The sequence below is a fragment of the Nerophis ophidion genome, linkage group LG26, assembly GCF_033978795.1.
Source record: "Nerophis ophidion isolate RoL-2023_Sa linkage group LG26, RoL_Noph_v1.0, whole genome shotgun sequence".
Lineage (NCBI taxonomy): Eukaryota > Metazoa > Chordata > Actinopteri > Syngnathiformes > Syngnathidae > Nerophis > Nerophis ophidion.
This window is the reverse complement of record NC_084636.1, coordinates 18,613,904-18,632,777: the sequence shown is the minus strand read 5'-3', so window position 1 is coordinate 18,632,777 and position 18,874 is coordinate 18,613,904. Positions and strand designations below refer to the sequence as shown.

The window sequence follows — 18,874 nt, the reverse complement described above, 5'->3', positions numbered from 1 at the left end:
AATATATATATATATATATATATATATATATATATATATATATATATATATATATATATATATATATATATATATATATATATATATATATATATATATATATAGAGCACATAGAGCTGCTCTATTTGCTGCTCTATGTGCCCGGGGATAATATATATATATATATACATACATGCTGTATATATATATATATATATATATATATATATATATATATATATACACACATACTGTATATATATATATATATATATATATATATATATATATATATATATATATATATATATACATACACACAGTATATATATATACCAGGGGGTGATCAAAGGTGATGGGTGAAATGCAGAGAATTATTTCGCCACACATAGTGTGTGTGTGAGACAATCATTGGTACTTTAACTTAACTTTAATTAACACGGGGGTCAGCAACCTGAGGCTTTTAAGCACCGCCCTAGTGGCTCCTTGGAGCATTTTTTTTTTTAAATGATTGAAAATGGAAAAAGATGGGGGGGGGATTTGTTTTTGTTTGTTTTAGTATGGTTTTTGTTTGAGGACAAACATGTTAAAAACCTTCCCATTTATCAGAAAGCCCACTGTTTAATATGTTTGTGTGTATGCTTCACTGATGAGAATACTTGGTGAACATCGTTTTTTCCTACTAATTTTGACGGTTCCTGAACTCACATAGACTGTGATGCAACAGTTTGTTTACATGTAAAATCATCCACTCCTTCCTTCTCTAATTTTGTCCACCAAACGTTTTATGCTGGGCGCGAATGCACACAGGTGCACTTTGTTGATAACATTTACTTGTGTGGAGTAACAATCAGGCTAGCTGTATGAAATATTGCATTACCATGCCTCATTCGTAGGTATATTTGAGCTCATTTAATTTCCTTTACCTGTATCCTCCTTGTATATCATTTAATTTTGCATGTCTCATGACACATTTCAGTTAATGTCTGTGTGCCATGTTGTTACAGACCACAGCATTGATTGATTGAAACTTTTATTAATAGATTGCACAGTTCAGTACATATTCTGTACAGTTGACCACTAGATGGTAACGCCCGAATAAGTTCTTCAACTTGTTTAAGTCGGGGTCCACGTTAATCAGTTCATGGTAGCAAACCTTACCTAGCTTGCCAAATATTGTGATAAATCTATAAAAGGCCAATAAGTTCTATGAGTTATCTCACCTTCTGAGTAGCCTCTGATTTACTAATAGTTTCTAATGTTGTAAAATAAGTAGAATAAATATTACCTTTCAACATTTTTGTCAACGAAGTCATTTTGATAATAGGCTATTATAGCTAATATAAACACTTACGTAATGTTTTGTCTAGATTATAAGACTTATAAAAGGTCTTTTAATTTTTTGCGGCTCCCGACCGATTTTTTTTTTTTTTTTTGTATTTTTGGTCCAATATTGCTCTTTCAACATTTTGGGTTGCCGACGCCTGGACTAAGATAAAGATGATACATGAGAGAAGACCATATGTTTATGCAGTTTTCGTTACACATTCATTAGGTACACATGCACAACATTTAAATGATAGGCATTCATATATAAGCTTGTCTGTGACAGTGTGCACATGCTATAAAATATACCGAGTATTCCAGGGTGGGGTGTGCAGGTATGGTGCAGTTTGCCGCTGTAAAACTCCAAGCCAATGATGGCAAACATGAGAATTGCAAAAAAGAGAAGTAGGCCGATCTGGAGCAGTGGAACCATGGCCTTCATGATAGACTTTAGGACAATCTGAAGACCTAAAAGAAGGGCACAAACACAGTCGATAATCCATAAGAGGGGGGGCAGGGGACGCTGCTTGATACTCACTGGGGATGCCTGAGACCAGTTTGAGTGGTCTCAGCACTCGCACTGCCCTCAAAGTCCTCAGATCCACTGAGATGTTCATATGAGCGCCCGCTGCAGCCAAAATCCTAAACAATATGCATACAAAGAGATAAATGTGCAAACAAGAACACATGTACGAGCATATGTACTGGATGCCGTGATTTATGCTTGGCGGGTGGTGTGAAAAGCAGCGCACAATCAAACACACGCACACACACATGCACGCACACACACACTTTCACAAACACACTTTTTTGTATTAGTTGCATTTTTAAGACTTCTGAAAAATGCCACCCTTTCTAGATATATAAAGATTAGTATTTACAACATTAATCATATATACATACCATGCAAATATAAAAAAGGTAAGCTTTTAGTTGTTTTTTTTTTTTTAATAGTTTTTTAATCTTCATTATTTACTTGAAGCTATTACAGTATGTCTCTATATACAGGGTTTCCTGCAGCGCTATGTTGTTAAGGTGGCCGCCTAACAAAGAAGACCGCCTAAACTAAAGTCTTAAAAAAACATTTTTAAATATAGATTTTTTTTTTGTAAATTAAGCATGATGAGTTGTCAGCATATGGCCCCCACTTTAAAGTGTTTTTCAAACGCTTAATGCAAACGCTTATTTACAGTAAGTCATTAATTTGACTTTGTCATTATTTTGACTTAGTAAATATTGACTTACTTGGACAAAATAATGACATACTTAGTATCTCAGAAAACTAGGACTGTTTTGTTTTTTGTTTTTACTATACAGAAACAATATCAAGATATATATTGTATATTGCCACTCAGCATACGGAGCGGCAAACACAACCAAAAATTGTAGGCTTCTTCATGCGACGAAGCCGGCCTACTTCACCACAGTCTGGAGTCTATTGCCCCCCCAGGCTGTGGTGAGATGGGAGTCCTGATGGTGGTGACAGGCCAAATTACACTGTTCCTTACACCCAGCCAGCCCCTTCCCGGGCGGTGCCCCCTTCCCCCTGGAGAGACACCACCTTAACCGACAAATTTTCTGGGGGAAACACCGATATACATATTTATAAATTTTGTTTTATACATTTTGGCCAAAAGGGGCACATTTCAATATTTTACACACAGTTGTTATTACATACGTTGGTCAGAGGAGGAGCTTTTCAAATTTTTACACACACTTGTTATTTCATATGCTGACCAGAGGGGGAGCACTTTTACAACCGACACACAGTCAATTTGAAAAATCCCTACATTTTGGGACCTCCCTAATTTTGATGGATTTCGTTCTCTATTAGATGCAATGGTTTTCCATATTGGGACCATGATTTACGTCCTAACTTGTCCACCGGTCCTCATATGAAAGGCAATTTTCCTTGCTGATGTCTAAAGAAGGGTAGAAATACAAGAACGCGCAGACACACACACACACACACACACACACTCACACAGGACAGAGGATTCTCTGTCCATTGTCTTTCTCAAAGCCACTTTGGCGTATCTGTGCCAGTTTGCACATTTCCATCCATCCTTTTGGGGTCGCTGGCGCATATCTCAGCTACAATCGGGCGGAAGGTGGTGTACACCCTGGACAAGTCGCCACCTCATCGCAGGGCCAACACAGATAGACAGACAACATTTACACTCACATTCACACACTAGGGCCAATTTAGTGTTTTCAATCAACCTATCCCAAGGTGCATGTAACAGCAGGCACAGAACAGTTTGAGTCTTGATGAATCACATTGCAAACGCTAAATGATTATATTTGCATCTCCTCCTCATAATATTGTAGGTAATCTAATAATAAGCATATATTCTGCATATAAGAAAAACGGATGTGATGTCATATGCAACCCATGTTTACGGTTCATGAACACAGACACGCTAACCAGCTTTCTGTGTGATGTCAAGTTTTTTTTTTTGTTTTAGGTACATTCCAACATTCAGTAGGTCAAGACCTGTGCGAAGAATTGTTAAAAAGTGCGAAAGTGGTGCAGACCATCCAATTCTAATTAGGTTTTTTTGCGTTTACTACCATGAAGTCATTTACTGTTCATCGATGGCACGATGTTCCAACTCACATTTTGATGTATTTGTGGAACATGCGGCACACAACTATAATCTGGAACATGTGCTAAAGCGTTCATCCAGTGGGACAATGGCAATTGAATCTACTTTTAGGCACGCTAATGATGTGCTCTACGCAGTGATGAGCAGTAACAAGCTACATGTAGCTAAGCTTCATAACTTAATAACATTTTCCAGCTTACCTACTTTTTTAATGAGTAGCTTTTTCTGTAGCTTTGCTACTTTTAGACCCATGTAGCGAGGTAGCTTGCTTCAAAGCTACAAGCTACAAAAAGAGAAAATGGACTAAGAATCCAGGCCCCAAACATTATGTCAAAAATACCTGGAGGAATGAGAACAACCATACATACGGAGAAAATCCATGATGGTTGGTTGGTGTTCGTATGATGAGTCACAATTGGCTAAGATTAGGGCAAAACATTACGAACTGGCCAAACAGAGGCAATATAAGGCGGGTCATTGAAACTAGTAAGCAATATCATAACAGTCGCGCACTCATGTCACATGACGACAAAGACGCTTCAAGCCGACGATTAAAAAAAATATATATATATACACTTGAAAATGGCAAAGGAATTCTCCCCAGATAGTTAGATTTTTCCTTTCGTAATGAAGAAGACGTCAAGGAAACCCAGAATTGGCCATATTTAGACAAATATATGCGTTTAGACAAAACACTGCTCAAAACCTTAGTTTGTAGTCATCTACTTTATATACCAAAAACATAACTGCTCTCTTCATCTAAGACGTCCAACACAAATTTAGGAACACAAATTAAGGTGAGTTGAGTTCATGAAAAGTTTTATTTCATTACCAACTGTTCCCAAACTACACACAATTTATTGTTTTTATTTCGTCACGATATAGGTAGATATTGTTTTTTTTACTGTATGTAAAGAAAATGAATAACATTATAGGGGCGAGGCAAAGAAAAGGCAAACTAAATAAATACATACAGTGGGATGTGTGCACCCCTACAGGTAGTTGTAGGGTGTATCCAGCTAAATGGCAGATAGTTAGTAGTGATCATGTAACGTCTGGTTGGCATAGCGATGCCGGATTTGTTCTTCCAGGGATGCGTCGGCAAGAACACAGCAAAAGGTAAGAAATAAAGGATTTATTAAAGTAAAACAGGCTAGAACAAAACACTGGTGCTAATAGAAAAAGGCAAACAAATGGCGCTAGCATGGATGCTAGGAATACAAACAGAAAAACTAAACTTGGCACGAAGGCACAAAAACAGAAAACAAACCATTAGCATGAGAGCTAGAATAAAACAAATGCGTAGCGTGTAAGCTAGCGAGAATATACATATGAAACAGTCGTCACTAGTTGCGCGCAGGCAAAGTAGGAACCCACAATGAAGAACGAAAAAGGGGCGAGCATAAATAAGGGAGGTGATTACACGAAAACAGGTATGCGTAGACAGCAAGGAGCAGGTGAACTAAAAAGCTATCATTGTGACAGACTAAACAGGAAATAAGGAGGTCGAACTACAAAATTTGATACAGAAAAGAATCAAAACTACAAAATGGAACGATCCGAGCAGCGGATCGCAACAGATCAACCCTTATTGGGTCCACTTGTACACTCTCAGTTACACTAACATTGATATTATACATGTGGCCCCATTGATATAAATTATGTTAAATGTAGCTACTTTTGCCGTGTAGCTTGTAGTGTAGCTTGCTACAAATTTCCGGGAATAACGTTCCCTGTAGCTTGGCTACATTTAATCGAGAGTAACTTGTAGCTTAGCTTACTACATTTTCCAAGTAGTTTGCCCTCATTGGCTCTAGGAGACTCACACTTTGATTTCCATTGCAGGAAGGAAGTGTTTGGGATTCTTCACCGCATCAATAATACCCTCAGCTATTAGTGGCTTTATTGTGGTGCGTGATTAAGTGCTAGAATAATACAGAAGCAAGAAAATGCTTCTGTATTATTAAGTCGTTCCTAGTATATCGCAGGTAATTGGATTTGGACATGACCGCAATAAACACATTTTCATGAAGTATGAATCATGAGTCATAAATGTAATATTTTTATTATTAAGGCAAATTTAAACTGTTTTACCTTCTGAATATGTTTTTCAACATTATGAGACCCCAAAAAAATAAAAAATACGAAATGGATCGCTCTATCGATCCGTTGTGGTGAATAAGGAGCGGAGCCGGAAGGCAAAGTTCTCAATTTACCGGTCTATCTGTGGCAAAAAAAGACTCAGAACATTGAGGAATGCTCATCAAACACTTATTTGAAAAATCCCACAGGTGAACAGGCTAATTTGGAACAGGTGCGTATGATTGGGTATAAAAGCAGCTTCTATTAAATGCTCAGTCATTCACAAACAAGGATGGGGCGAGGGTCACCACTTTGTGAACAAATGCGTGAGAAAATTGTCGAACAATTCAAGTTCAACGAGATATTGCAAGGGATTTAGGGATTTCACTATCTACGGTCCGTAATATCATCAAAAGGTCCACAGAATCTGGAGAAATTACTGTACCTAAGCGATGATAATACAAACCATCGACCACTCAGGTGGTAATGCATGAAAAAAACGACATCAGTATGTAAAGGATATCAACACACGGGCTCAGGAACACTTCAAAAAAACACTATCGGAAAGTACAGTCTGTAAGTGCAAGGTAAAGCTCTACTATGCAAAGTGAAAGCCATTTATCAACAACACCTAGAAACACTGCCAGCTTAGCTGGGCCTGACCTTATCTAAGATGGACTGATGCAAAGTGGAAAAATGTTCCATGGTCTGAGTCCACATTTCAAATAGTTTTTGTAAACTGTGGACGTTGTGTCCTCCGGACCAAAATGGAAAATAACTAATCGGATTGGTATAGGTGCAATGTTCAAAAGCCAGCATTTGTGATGGTATGGGGGTGTATTAGTGCCCAAGGCATGGGTAATTTACACATGTGTGAAGGAACCATTAATGCTGAAAGATACATGTAGGTTTTGGAGCGACATATGTTGCCATCCATATGTTTTGCTTATTTCAGCAAAACAATGCCAAGCCACATTCTGCAGGTGTTACACCAGCGTGGTTTCGTAGTAAAAGAGTGCAGGTAGTAGACTGGCCTGCCTGTAGTCCAGACCTGTCTCACATTTAAAATGTGTGGCGCATTATGAAGCGTAAAATACGACAATGGAGACCCCAGACTGTTGAACAACTTCAGCAGTGCATCAAGCTCAAGCTCTTACTGCTACACATTCCTCTGTGCAGTCCTCTGAGCACGCCCACGGGCATTCTCCTCCTACCGGATGACTCCACTCCCTTCTTAAGCCAGCGCGTTCCAGTGCCAGAACGCAGCTTCTTGTTCCCGTACACTTCCCTCTGTTTTATGGCTTCGGGCTGTGTGTCTTGTCTCCCCGGATTCCCCCTAGACTTTTTGCTGCCTTCCCGGATTTAGACCTTCCTACAGACCCTGAGGCCTCTCTCCTGCCCTTGACCTCTCGCCTGCACACGGACCTCCTAACCTGCCTTTCCCTGTCTGGACTTCCGCATCTCTCACAACATGCACCTTTAACACTTCCAGGTAACACTCACCAGTTAATCGCATCCCATAGTTTCACACCACGTATTTGGATTAGATACACACGTCATATCCTGGTGTTTAATTAACACGTTTCCACATATCGACGCCTCTGTCTAAAGTGTAGTCTCCTTCCTCAGTGTACTAGGGATGATGTTTGATAAGAAATTATCCTGTTCGAGCCCATTATCGAATCTTTTTATCGAACCGATTCCTTATCGATTCTCTTATCGAATCCAGATAGGTTGTTGTATATGGAAAAAAACACAATATTTGGTTTAAAAAAAGCTCACTTATATTTTATAACAAAAAAATAAAATAAATAAATATTGAATGTTACCCCCTAAAAAAATATGACTGTTACCCAAAATATATTAAGTGGGATTTTTCAGAAAAACAAATATATACAGTAACACAAAAACAACCTGTCTCTGTGATCACTCTAGGTGTAAAAATAATATATTGTTCAATATAATCAGTCCTTTGGGCACAAAACTGAAAATAATACAGCTCTCCAAGAAGTGCACTTTTGCTGCTATTGGAACATACTAACTACACAGACTATGACACTAAGAACACAACAGTCATCAATCAAAAATTATTTCCCCCTTACATGAAAATGAAGCCTGGCAATAATTGCATATTGCCTGTTCTGCCCTCACTATATGTGTTGAGGTTATACAGCTTGGCAGATAGTTAACAAACAATCCAAAGGAGATGAATCCATTTAGGCTCTTTATTGTTGTTGATCTTGCTTTGTCTTTTCCTATCTTTACTTTTGTCTTGCACTGGACTGTAATTTTTTTAAAAACTGAAATACACAGAATGACAAATGTATATGCTATGTGATTCAACTAACATACTGAAATGTAATACACAACATGTAAATATTAGCTTCACACAAATATACAGTACTATCATCAAACAAATACTTCTGAGTGTTGAAACTATTTAGATGGTGGAAATATACGACTGGCAGCCATTTTAGGTCCTCAAAACATTCATTGAAAACAGTGCACAAAAATCGTTTTTCAATAAACATCTTAGTATCAAACTTAACCACTTTCCACCTTAATATTGAGTGACATAAACAAGTTAAACAGTTTACTTACAGACTTATCTTTGCCAAGGCTTGTAAGAGCTAACACAACTTGTTTAATTCTCAATTGTCTCAACCCGGAAGTGCCCAAACTAATGACGCGTAGTATTTTCATATCGCCACAAGGTGTCTATAATCAAATGGGCATAACATTGCAGGTACCGCCGGGCATTTTCTGTATGTGGGAAGGGATTCGTTCCCCGGGATTCGAATAAAGAACCAACTATTTTTCTTTACTAAAGTGGCCTCGATCACGGGAACCGGTTCTCAAAAAGAGATTCGAGTCCATGGAATCGACTCTTTTCTTATCAAACAACCGGGAGAACCGATTTCGAACATCATCCCTACAGTGTACTGTAACAAAAAATGTTGTTTCTCAGTTCAAACATTAAATATCTTGTCTTTGCAGTGTATTTAATTGAATATAAGTTGAAATTTATTTGCAAATCATTGTATTCTGTTTTTATTTACGATTTACACAAAGTGCCAACTTGACTGGTTTTGGGTTTTGTATATTTTTGCCTGTCAAAGGACTGAAAGTTTTGGTAATTCCTTTCACTTGTTAACAGGCACACATGGTAGTTTGATTTGATTAAAAGAAAACCAGGAGGGGGAGGGAACACATCATACTGAAATAAGTTTGATGGGGTGTGAAGGGTGGAAATAGCTTATCATCATCACCACAAATATAGAAATTAAATTATCCTCAAGAGTTTTACACCTCTAACTACCTCCCTGTGGATTTTCTCCCTTTCAGTCTCATTTGCTCCTAAACTTTTAATCTCCCTATTTCTTATCTTCATCTCCAGATCCAAATTGTTGTCACTTCATCCGGCACGGCCTCTCTTTTTCTTCAGATCATTAGCCAATTGTGGCTGCTCTTTAGTTGTTATGGCGACAAAGGGAGGAGAGTTCTAAAAATGTCACCCTTGTTCACTGTCATCTAGTGGTCCTCCTTTGCAGTGGAAGTGAGATGCTGTGTACCTCTGACATCTGCTATGTAGCTGTAATGTTAGATTGTGTTTGCTTGTGTTGGATAGTCAGAGGTAGTATTAAAAAAAAAAATCACTTTTGTGCAGTCATTTTCCATGACAGCTGTGCCGGCTGGCGCTAAAGGTATGGCAACAGTGGGTGGTAGATGTAAAATGGCCAACCCACGAAAAACAATACTGATTGACTGGTAAAAATTAATTACTTGGTTCATATTTTGTTTGTTTTCTCCGCTCGGAAGCTGCTTAATTGTCAGAGGGTCACCACTTTGTGAACAAATGCGTGAGCAAATCGTCCAACAGTTTAAGAACAACATTTCTCAATGAGCTACCGCAAGGAATTTAGGGATTTCACCAGCTACGGTCAGTAAAAATCATCAAAGGGTTCAGAGAATCTGGAGAAATCATTGCACGTAAGCAAAGATATTATGGACTTTTGATCACTCACGCGGTAGTGCATCAAAAAGCAACATCTCTGTGTAAAGGATATCACCACGTGGGCTCAGGAAAAGTTCAGAAAACCACTGTCAGTTACTACAGTTCGTCGCTACATCTGTAAGTGCAAGTTAAAACTCTACTATGCAAAGCGAAAGCCATCCATCAACAACACCCAGAAACGTTGCCAGCTTCGCTGGGCCCAAGCTCATCTGTGATGGACTAAACTGGTGTAAAAAGTTATGTAGATGTATTGTGTGATCCGACCAGTCCACATTTCAAATTGTTTTTGGAAACCGTGGACGTTGTGTCCTCCGGACCAAAGAAGAAAAGAACCATCCGGATTGTAATAGGGGCAAAGTTAAAAAACAGCATCTGTGATGGTATGGGGGTGTATTAGTGCCCAAGGCATGGGTAACTTACACATCTGTGAAGGCACCGTAAATGCTGATAGGTACATACAGGTTTTGCAGCAACGTATGTTGCCATCCAAACAAGGTATTTTTCATGGACGCCCCTGCTTATTTTAGCAAGACAATGCCTTAAGCTGTACATCATGCAAGAATGGGAAATAATTCCACCTGTAAAAAGTAAAAAAAATGGGTCTCCTCAGTTCCCAAACGTGTACTGAGTGTTGTTAAAAGGAAAGGCCATGTAACACAGTGGTAAAAAGGCCCATGTGCAAATTTTTTTGCAATGTGTTGCAGTTAAAGTTAATGATTATTTGCAAAAAAAAATATGTTTCTCAGTTCGAACATTAAATATTTTGTCTTTGCAGTCTATTCAATTGAATATAAGTCGAAAAGGATTTGCAAATCATTGTATTCTGTTTTTATTTACCATTTACACAGCGTGCCAACTTCACTGGCTTTCGGGTTTGTAAAAGTTGAGAGTATTAACTTGAGTAAGAACTTGTTGTTTGTAAGACTTTAATGATTCAATTTCCCAAAAAAGACCAATTCAGAGTCAACAGCAATAGCATAACAAGCTGTTTGCATAGGCAGTGAATATTTGGCCCATTTTACATTTTTGTCCATCCAACACATACACGTGTTTAGTATGCATCCTTAGAAAAAAAAATTAACAGACTTTACAATTGAATACAATGGACTAAACACGTTTTATAAAAAACACAATTTCCCCTTTTGTTTGTTTATGACAAGTCTTACATAACAAATAACCATTAACATTTCCTAATTTGTCTCAAGAGATAAAAATGTAGTATAACTGCACTAAGTAGAGCTTGCTGTGGAGTCCTTGAAGTTAAACATGCACTGGTGAAGCGGTGCCCAGTTGTCAGCCATGACATGTGACAAACCATGACGGTTTCTCAAAGCGTGACAAATCTTCTGAGACAACCGTCAGACCATGATAGGGACAACGTTGTGACTCGTGCGCCTTGTCACTGTCAAGCTGCTTTACGGGTAACAGTTACAGTAGGTACACCTGCACAATCAAAGGGATCCGGTTGAAGAGCTGTGTTACAAACCAGTCAGAAAAATTGTATGTAAATTATCAAAAAAACTTTCAGTTCTCTGAGTTCCCAGTGAACAGACGAAAGCTGTCTTTGTTGCATCAAGCCACAGGCTTGGAAAATTCCGCTGTGTACGACGGGAGGAGACAGGAGGGTTTATCTATTGTGATCCAAGACCTGCCCAAGCTCGATTCAGGACCAATCCAAGCCCGAGGCATCTTTTTCTTTTGTGTTAATGTGACCGAAAACAATGTCTGTTTACATAACCCCCCATTCCTTTATAAACAGCGGTTTTGTGAACAGGGAAAGTCCTAATAAAAAGAGGTGGCATACAATCTTTCGCCACAGCGTGGGTGAGACTGTAAGAGGTTACAGGTCGACACGTTTCTCTTCAAATTGAGCACAATTTAATTATTTCTGTTTATTTTCTTGCTTCTTGTCTTGTTTAATAGATGTCATCGATGTTTGAACCTGACAAAACCCAAGGGAAATGACCACCAAAACAATTGAGTTGGACGTTTTTATGTTCAGAGGAGTTGAGGGGGAATACACTAGGTTGTGTATCTAATGTTGTTGTGGTGCATTACATATTATGGTTGTGAAAGGTTACATACTGGCTTACAAAACATTCAATTATAACAACCCACGGTGTAGGTAGGGTGGTGTCATGCCAGAATAAGAAACTGGTAGAGATGAACTCCCACCCTCGCATGCGTACGTCCATCCTTGTCAGCCCTTCTAGCTTCCTGTATTATGCACACTCAGATTGTGATCACAATTTATTTTAAAGTTGTCATGGAAAATATATGTCATAGCCTAGTGTGGGTCTCAGCAACCCGCGGCTGTCTTAGTGTCACCCTAGTGGCTCCCTGGATCATTTTTTTAAAAAGGATTGAAAAGGAAAAAGATGAGGGGAAAGTAATTGTTAAAAAGCCTACTGTTGAATATGTTTGTGTGCATGCTTCACTGATGAGAGTAATTGGTGAACATTGTTTTGTCCTACTCGTTTCGGCAGTATTTGAACCCACCATAGTGTGGGCTGTGACTGGAGTTGCAAAATTCCGGGAATATTCAAAGTTGGAAACTTTTCATGGTAATTTAACGTGAACTAATGGGAAATTAATGGGAATAAACTTTGAATGCAACATGCTAGATCTTACAGCATGATTATTAGCTAAAACAACCTGATTTAATGCATATTCAGTAGAATTTCAACCCTTCACGTTGCATTCCTCCATCACATGTGCAGATAATTCCCAGCATGCTACACACTACAGCAGGGCTATTGAGGCCACACTAGTATTTGAGCCCAAGGACTTCATCCGGCTTCATGGTAGCAGAGGGGTTAGTGCGTCTACCTCACAATACGAAGGTCCTGCAGTCCTGGGTTCAATCCCTGTGTGGAGTTTGCATGTTCTCCCCGTGAATGTGTGGGTTCCCTCCGGGTACTCCAGCTTACTACAACTTCCAAAGACATGCACCTGGGGATAGGTTGATTGGCAATACTAAAAAAAAAAATGGCCCTAGTGTGTGAATGTGATAGATAGATAGATAGATAGATAGATAGATAGATAGATAGATAGATAGATAGATAGATAGATAGATAGATAGATAGATAGATAGATAGATAGATAGATAGATAGATAGATAGATGGATGGATGGATAGATAGATATATAGATAGATAGTACTTTATTGATTCCTTCAGGAGAGTTCCTTCAGGAAAATTAAAATGTGAGTGTGAATGTCGTCTGTCTATCTGTGTTGGCCCTGCGATGAGGTGGCGACTTATCCAGGGTGTACATCGCCTTCCGCCCGATTGTAGCTGAGATATGCACCAGCGCCCCCCGTGTCCCCAAAAGGGAATAAGCGGTAGGAAATAGATGGATGGATGGACTTCATCCAGTCAGGTAAGTTTTGATGATATTACTGGGGTAAATATATTTGATCTCTGGTATTTAAGTTTAATAGAGGTGTAATTGCTTGTTACTGTATGACTGTAGACAGCAGACTTCCACTCAAGCTAGCTAGCTAGCCAGGTGGTCCTGTACTTGTTAAATGATTTTGGGGCCAATATCTCTAACTAGCTAGGTTTGTGTACCACCACAGTCTCATAATGAACCGAAAATATTTCTCCGTTAGCTGTGATGCTAATTTTCTCTTTGTTAAATCCCATTCATTTATGCTAACAACGTTAGCGATCCGAATGTACCTTTTTTGTGATCTGTAAAGTTCAGTTAGCAAATACTAAATCAAAACGTGTAGTTTCCTCTGCCTTTTTTTCTGCTAGCCATTCTGTTGTCATACAAGAATGTAGGTTATAGTTGGATTTAGCATGCTGATTGACTGTTCATTTATTCATCTAGCCTGTTTCTATCCATTTGTCCATCAGTAAAATAATTTTACAGACCACTCCAATTGTTTAGCTGACTATTTATATTTGTGTGTGGCATTGAATTAGTGTTTTACAAGAACAAATAAATACAAACAGAATAATGCCACGTACACCATCTGATGTGTGGAGACATTTCACCCCAACCAATGTAGGGAGAAAGGCTGTGTACATTTTCAAATACTGTGCAAAGAGCTACGTCAAAAATGGCACACAGATACAGCAGCATATAGACAAGTGTCTATTAATTCCCATGGATGGTGTCCAACTTTGAATCATCAAAAAATGGTCAATATTTCCAAACTTCCCGAGTTTAACTACCCGTGGTAAAATTCCGGTAACTTTACGGAACTTTACCGGAAACTTTGCACCCTTTTGATACCCTAACTGTGGCACAACAGTTTGTTTACATGTAAACTCTTCCACTCCTTCTTTGTCTCATTTTGTCCACCAAAAGTTTTAAGCTGTGTGTGAATGCACAAAGGTGAGCTTTGTTGATGTTATTGACTTGTAGGAGTGCTAATCGGGCATATTTGGTCAGTGCATGACTGCAAGCAAATAATGCCAACATGCTATTTAGGCTAGCTGTATGTACATATTGCGTCATTATGCCTCATTGGTAGGTATTATTCACCCCTATTAAAACCCTTTACTTTTATCCTCTTTGTATATAATTTAGTTTTGCATGTCTCGTGACACATTATCAGTATGTAACATTGGCTGTATTTCAGATAGTTGTTTGTGTGCCATGTTGTTCCAGACCACAGCAAACGTTACCTAGCTTGCCAAAGATTGTAATAAATATATTAAAAGAAGACAGCCTACCGTTTCCTTTAACTTGGACACACAACTATACCTATACCATTAAAATCCTGTAATTTCCAGGAGTTATCTCACTTGTGTAGAATAAATGAAAATTGTCAACAAAGATTTGCTTCAGCCTGCGACACTTAGTCATTTTGATAGTAGGCTATTATGGCTAATATGGACATCTTTATAGACACAATGTATAGCCTGAGTGTCTATCCTAAAATCACAAAGCAAAGAAGAATCTCAGGACAATCTCAAGTACCACGCTTACTGATCATATTTGTACTAATGATTTTTATAATAACACCACAAGTGGCCTGCTAATATCCGACATCAGTGATCATCTGCCAGTTTTCATCATCTATGACGGACACTACTAAAAGAGGAACATTGATGACAAAAATAAATTTCAAAGAATATGTACAGAAAAAAGTATGACAGTTTTCAAAAATGATCTGAGAAATCAAAGTTGGGAAAATGTATACAGTAAAATTATGTAGATGTTGCTTATGGGTTTTTTTCATTACCTTTGAGATGTTTTATGACAAACACTGTCCATTGAAACAACTTAGTAAGAAGCAAAATGAAAATAATCAACCACTGATCACAAAAGTACTGAACAATACTTGCAACAAGAATAATACATAATATAGAACATTTATAACACAAAGATCTACAGAGGCAGAAAACAAGTACAAAAGGTATAAGAACAAGCTAACTGGCATACTACAAACATGGAGGAGAGAATATTACAGTCAATTATTGGACCGGAATGAACACATTATGAGAGCAACATGGGGCATCCTAAATAGCATTATTAAAAATGGTGCTAAGACGCATTATCCTAAATACTTCTCAGAAGGAAATGTAAAAATTTACAATATGAACAAAGTATTTGAAAGCTTCAATAAGTACTTTGTGAACATTGGACCAAATCTGGAGGAAAATATTCCAGATCCCGAGTCAGTTGAAGACTTGAATGACACTATAGACATAAATCCCAACTCTATGTTCCTCGAAGGTGTGACAAAAGAGGAAATAATCCATACTGTGAAAAAAATTAAATCAAGACCTCAACTGATTGTAACGGAATTGACATGAATTTTAATTTTCCTGAAGGAATTCTCCTGAAGGAATAAATAAAGTACTATCTATCTATGAAAACGATAAAAAGATTATTGAAGAAATTTCAAAACTTTGAACATATCAGCAACTTATCATTTCAAACTGGCAAATTTCCAAATAAAATGAAAATAGCAAAAGTTGTACCGATTTATACGACTGGAGAAAAATACCAGTTTACAAACTACAGACAGGTTTCTGTACTTCCACATTTTTCTAAAGAATTGAAAAACTTTTAACAAAAGATTGGACAAATTCATAAATAAAAATTAAACACTCACAGACAACCAATACAGATTCAGAGCCAACATCTCAACATCAATGGCATAAATCGAAATATCAGAAGAGATTACCAATGCAATAGATAGCAAAAAATGTGCTGCTGCAGAGTTCTGGACCAAAATCACTTCATATTATTTATTGCTTGTTGGTGTTACCATAACTGAGTTATTTTGTTAGAAATATGGGGAAACAACTATGAGCACTTAGTTCAATAACAGTGAAAAAACACATAATATTCTCTAGGCCTCCGTCAGTCGTAACGACTATGGATACTGCGCCAGTACAGAGGTCAATTTTAAACTCAGCGACAACGCCTGCTGTGGCTGATGAGTCCGATGTGGGAGAGGCAAACACGGCCACATTTACTGCAGATGTAGCTGGAAGGTGCAACTGCAGGAGTGCTTGTCTTCCGCTTGGTTCTTTTTTCATTAGCTGTGGCATGGATCTTTTCCTCGCCAGTCTTCAGCTGTTTGTGAAGGACACAGCACCATTTGCTGCGGTCAGCCGCTACATCTTCCCAATGTTCAGTGTTTATGTCCAGGGCTTTCATGTCCCGCTTGCAGACATCTTTGAAGCGCAGTTTCGTCCGGCCAACAAATCTCTTGCCAGAGGCAAGTTTGCCATACAGGATGTCCTTTGGGATACGTCCATCCTCCGTACGGCACACGTGGCCGAGCCAAGGAAGCCTGCATTGTCTGAGCAGCGTGAACATGGTAGGAAGACCAGCGCGTTGGAGGACTTGGGCATTCGTCACCTTGTCACTCCAATGGATGCCGAGGATGCGGCGAAGGCAGCGCATGTGGAAGGTGTTCAGTTTACGCTCCTGTTTGGAGTATGTTGTCCATGTTTCGCTGCCGTAGAGAAGAGTGCTGACAATGCAGGCGTTGTACACTGCCATCTTGGTAGGAGTTATCAGCTTCCGGTTCTCCCAGACGCGGGTTGTGAAGCGCCCTAGGGTTGTGGCAGCTTTGCCGATACGTTTGTTGATCTCACCATCAAGGGACCGATTGTCACTGATTCCAGGTAAGTGAATTGGTGTACGATTTCGAGTTGGTGCTTATCGATTGTGATGGCTGGTGGAGTGTCCACTTCCTGACTCAGCACATTGGTCTTGTTTAGGCTGATGGAAAGCCCAAAGTCTTTGCATGCCTGGGAGAATCTTTCCATAAGGCACTGGAGTTCTTGTTTAGTGTGCGAAATGACGGAGGCATCATCAGCAAAGAGCATGTCCCGGATGATTGTCTCACGGACTTTGGTCCTTGCTTTAAGACAGGCTAGGTTGAAAAGTCGGCCGTCAGATCGTGTACGTAGATATACCCCTTCTGTTGTAGTCCCAAAAGCATGTTTGATGAGCAGGGCAAAGAAGACGCCGAAAAGGGTAGGAGCAAGGACGCAACCTTGCTTGACTCCGCTCTTAATGTCAAATGGGTTCATGGTTGCCTTCATGTCGTCATGGAAAGAACTAATGAGACTGGAGCTTTGGTGGGCATCCAATCTTGGGTAGGATGCTGAAGAGCCCTTCTCTGCTAACCAGGTCAAAAGCCTTGGTCAGGTCAATGAAGGATACGTACAGGGGCTTCTGTTGTTCCCTGCATTTCTCCTGAAGTTGGCGTAAGGAGAATATCATGTCCACTATAGAGAGCTTGGCGCGAAAGCCGCATTGAGATTCCGGGTAAACGCACTCAGCAAGTTTCTGAAGGCGCACAAGCATGACACGGGCATATAGTTTTCCTACCATATTCAGGAGGGAGATGCCCCTGTAATTGTTACAGTTGCTCCTGTCGCCCTTATTTTTGTAAAGGGTGACAATCTTGGCATCTCTCATGTCCTGCGGCATGGCTCCCTCTTTCCAGCACTGGCAGAGGACATCATGCAAAGGCTGCAGGAGGGTGTCTTTACAGCACTTGATGAGATCTGGGGGGATGCCATCAGTACCAGGTGCTTTGCCAGTTGCTAAGCTGTCGATGGCTTTGTGAAGTTCAGTAAGTGTTGGTTCAGCATCTAATTCCTCAATGATGGGCAGCTGTTCAATGACATCAAGGCTGAGGCGACTACAGTGTTCTCTCTGGAGTAGAGTTCTGAATAGTGCTGTACCCATCTGTCCATCTGCTTGCCATTGTCAGTGATAACTTCCCCACTGGTAGGCTTTAGGGGGGCTGTTTTGCTCTGTGTTGGGCCCAGAGCAGCCTTGATGCCCTCGTGCATCCCTCTGATGTTACCTGAGGTAGCTGACTGGATGGATTCACTGAGTTGTTGCCAGTATTCATTGGCACAATGTCTTGCAGTCTGTTGCACTTTGCTTCTTGTAATTCTCAGTGCTTGCAGGGACTTCTCATTTGGGGATCGTTTGTATTCAGTAAGGACAGCACACTTTGCTTCAATGACGGGGGTCATCTCGCTGGACTTGGCAACAAACCAGTCGTTGTTTTTGAAGATCTTCCTCCTAAAGGTTGCAAGGGCTGTTTTCTGAATGGCCTCCCTGAGGTGGCCCCATTGCTTGGAGGCGGAGTAGTGCTGGTGTTCTTCAGATAGGATGTTGTTGAGGGACTTGGCAAACTCTTCTACTTTCTCTGGAAGATGCATGCTGGTGGAATCAATGCCTTGCCTTTCTGTTTGGAGTTGTGAAACATCTTTGGTTGTAGCTTGATCTTGCAACAGACAAGTTCGGGGAATCCATGGAAAACTACTTCCGGACGGCTTCGAAGCGATTCTGGACCACCATCCGCCGCCTCTGGAAGGGGAAGCAGTGCACTATCAACACTGTGTATGGTGCGGATGGTGTTCTGC

General features: G+C 39.6%; 1 protein-coding gene across 1 annotated transcript in view; it reads right to left on the bottom strand.

Moving 5' to 3' along the window:
* The window catches only part of LOC133543280 (voltage-dependent R-type calcium channel subunit alpha-1E), a 257,650-nt gene that overhangs the window by 155,101 nt on the left and 83,675 nt on the right, over positions 1–18,874 (bottom strand). The window contains exons 4-5 of the mRNA XM_061887764.1: positions 1,844–1,947; positions 1,615–1,773 (exon numbers count right to left, since the gene is read on the bottom strand). Of these exons, the coding sequence (XP_061743748.1) occupies positions 1,615–1,773; positions 1,844–1,947 (263 nt within the window). The remainder of the gene's footprint in view (positions 1–1,614; positions 1,774–1,843; positions 1,948–18,874) is intronic.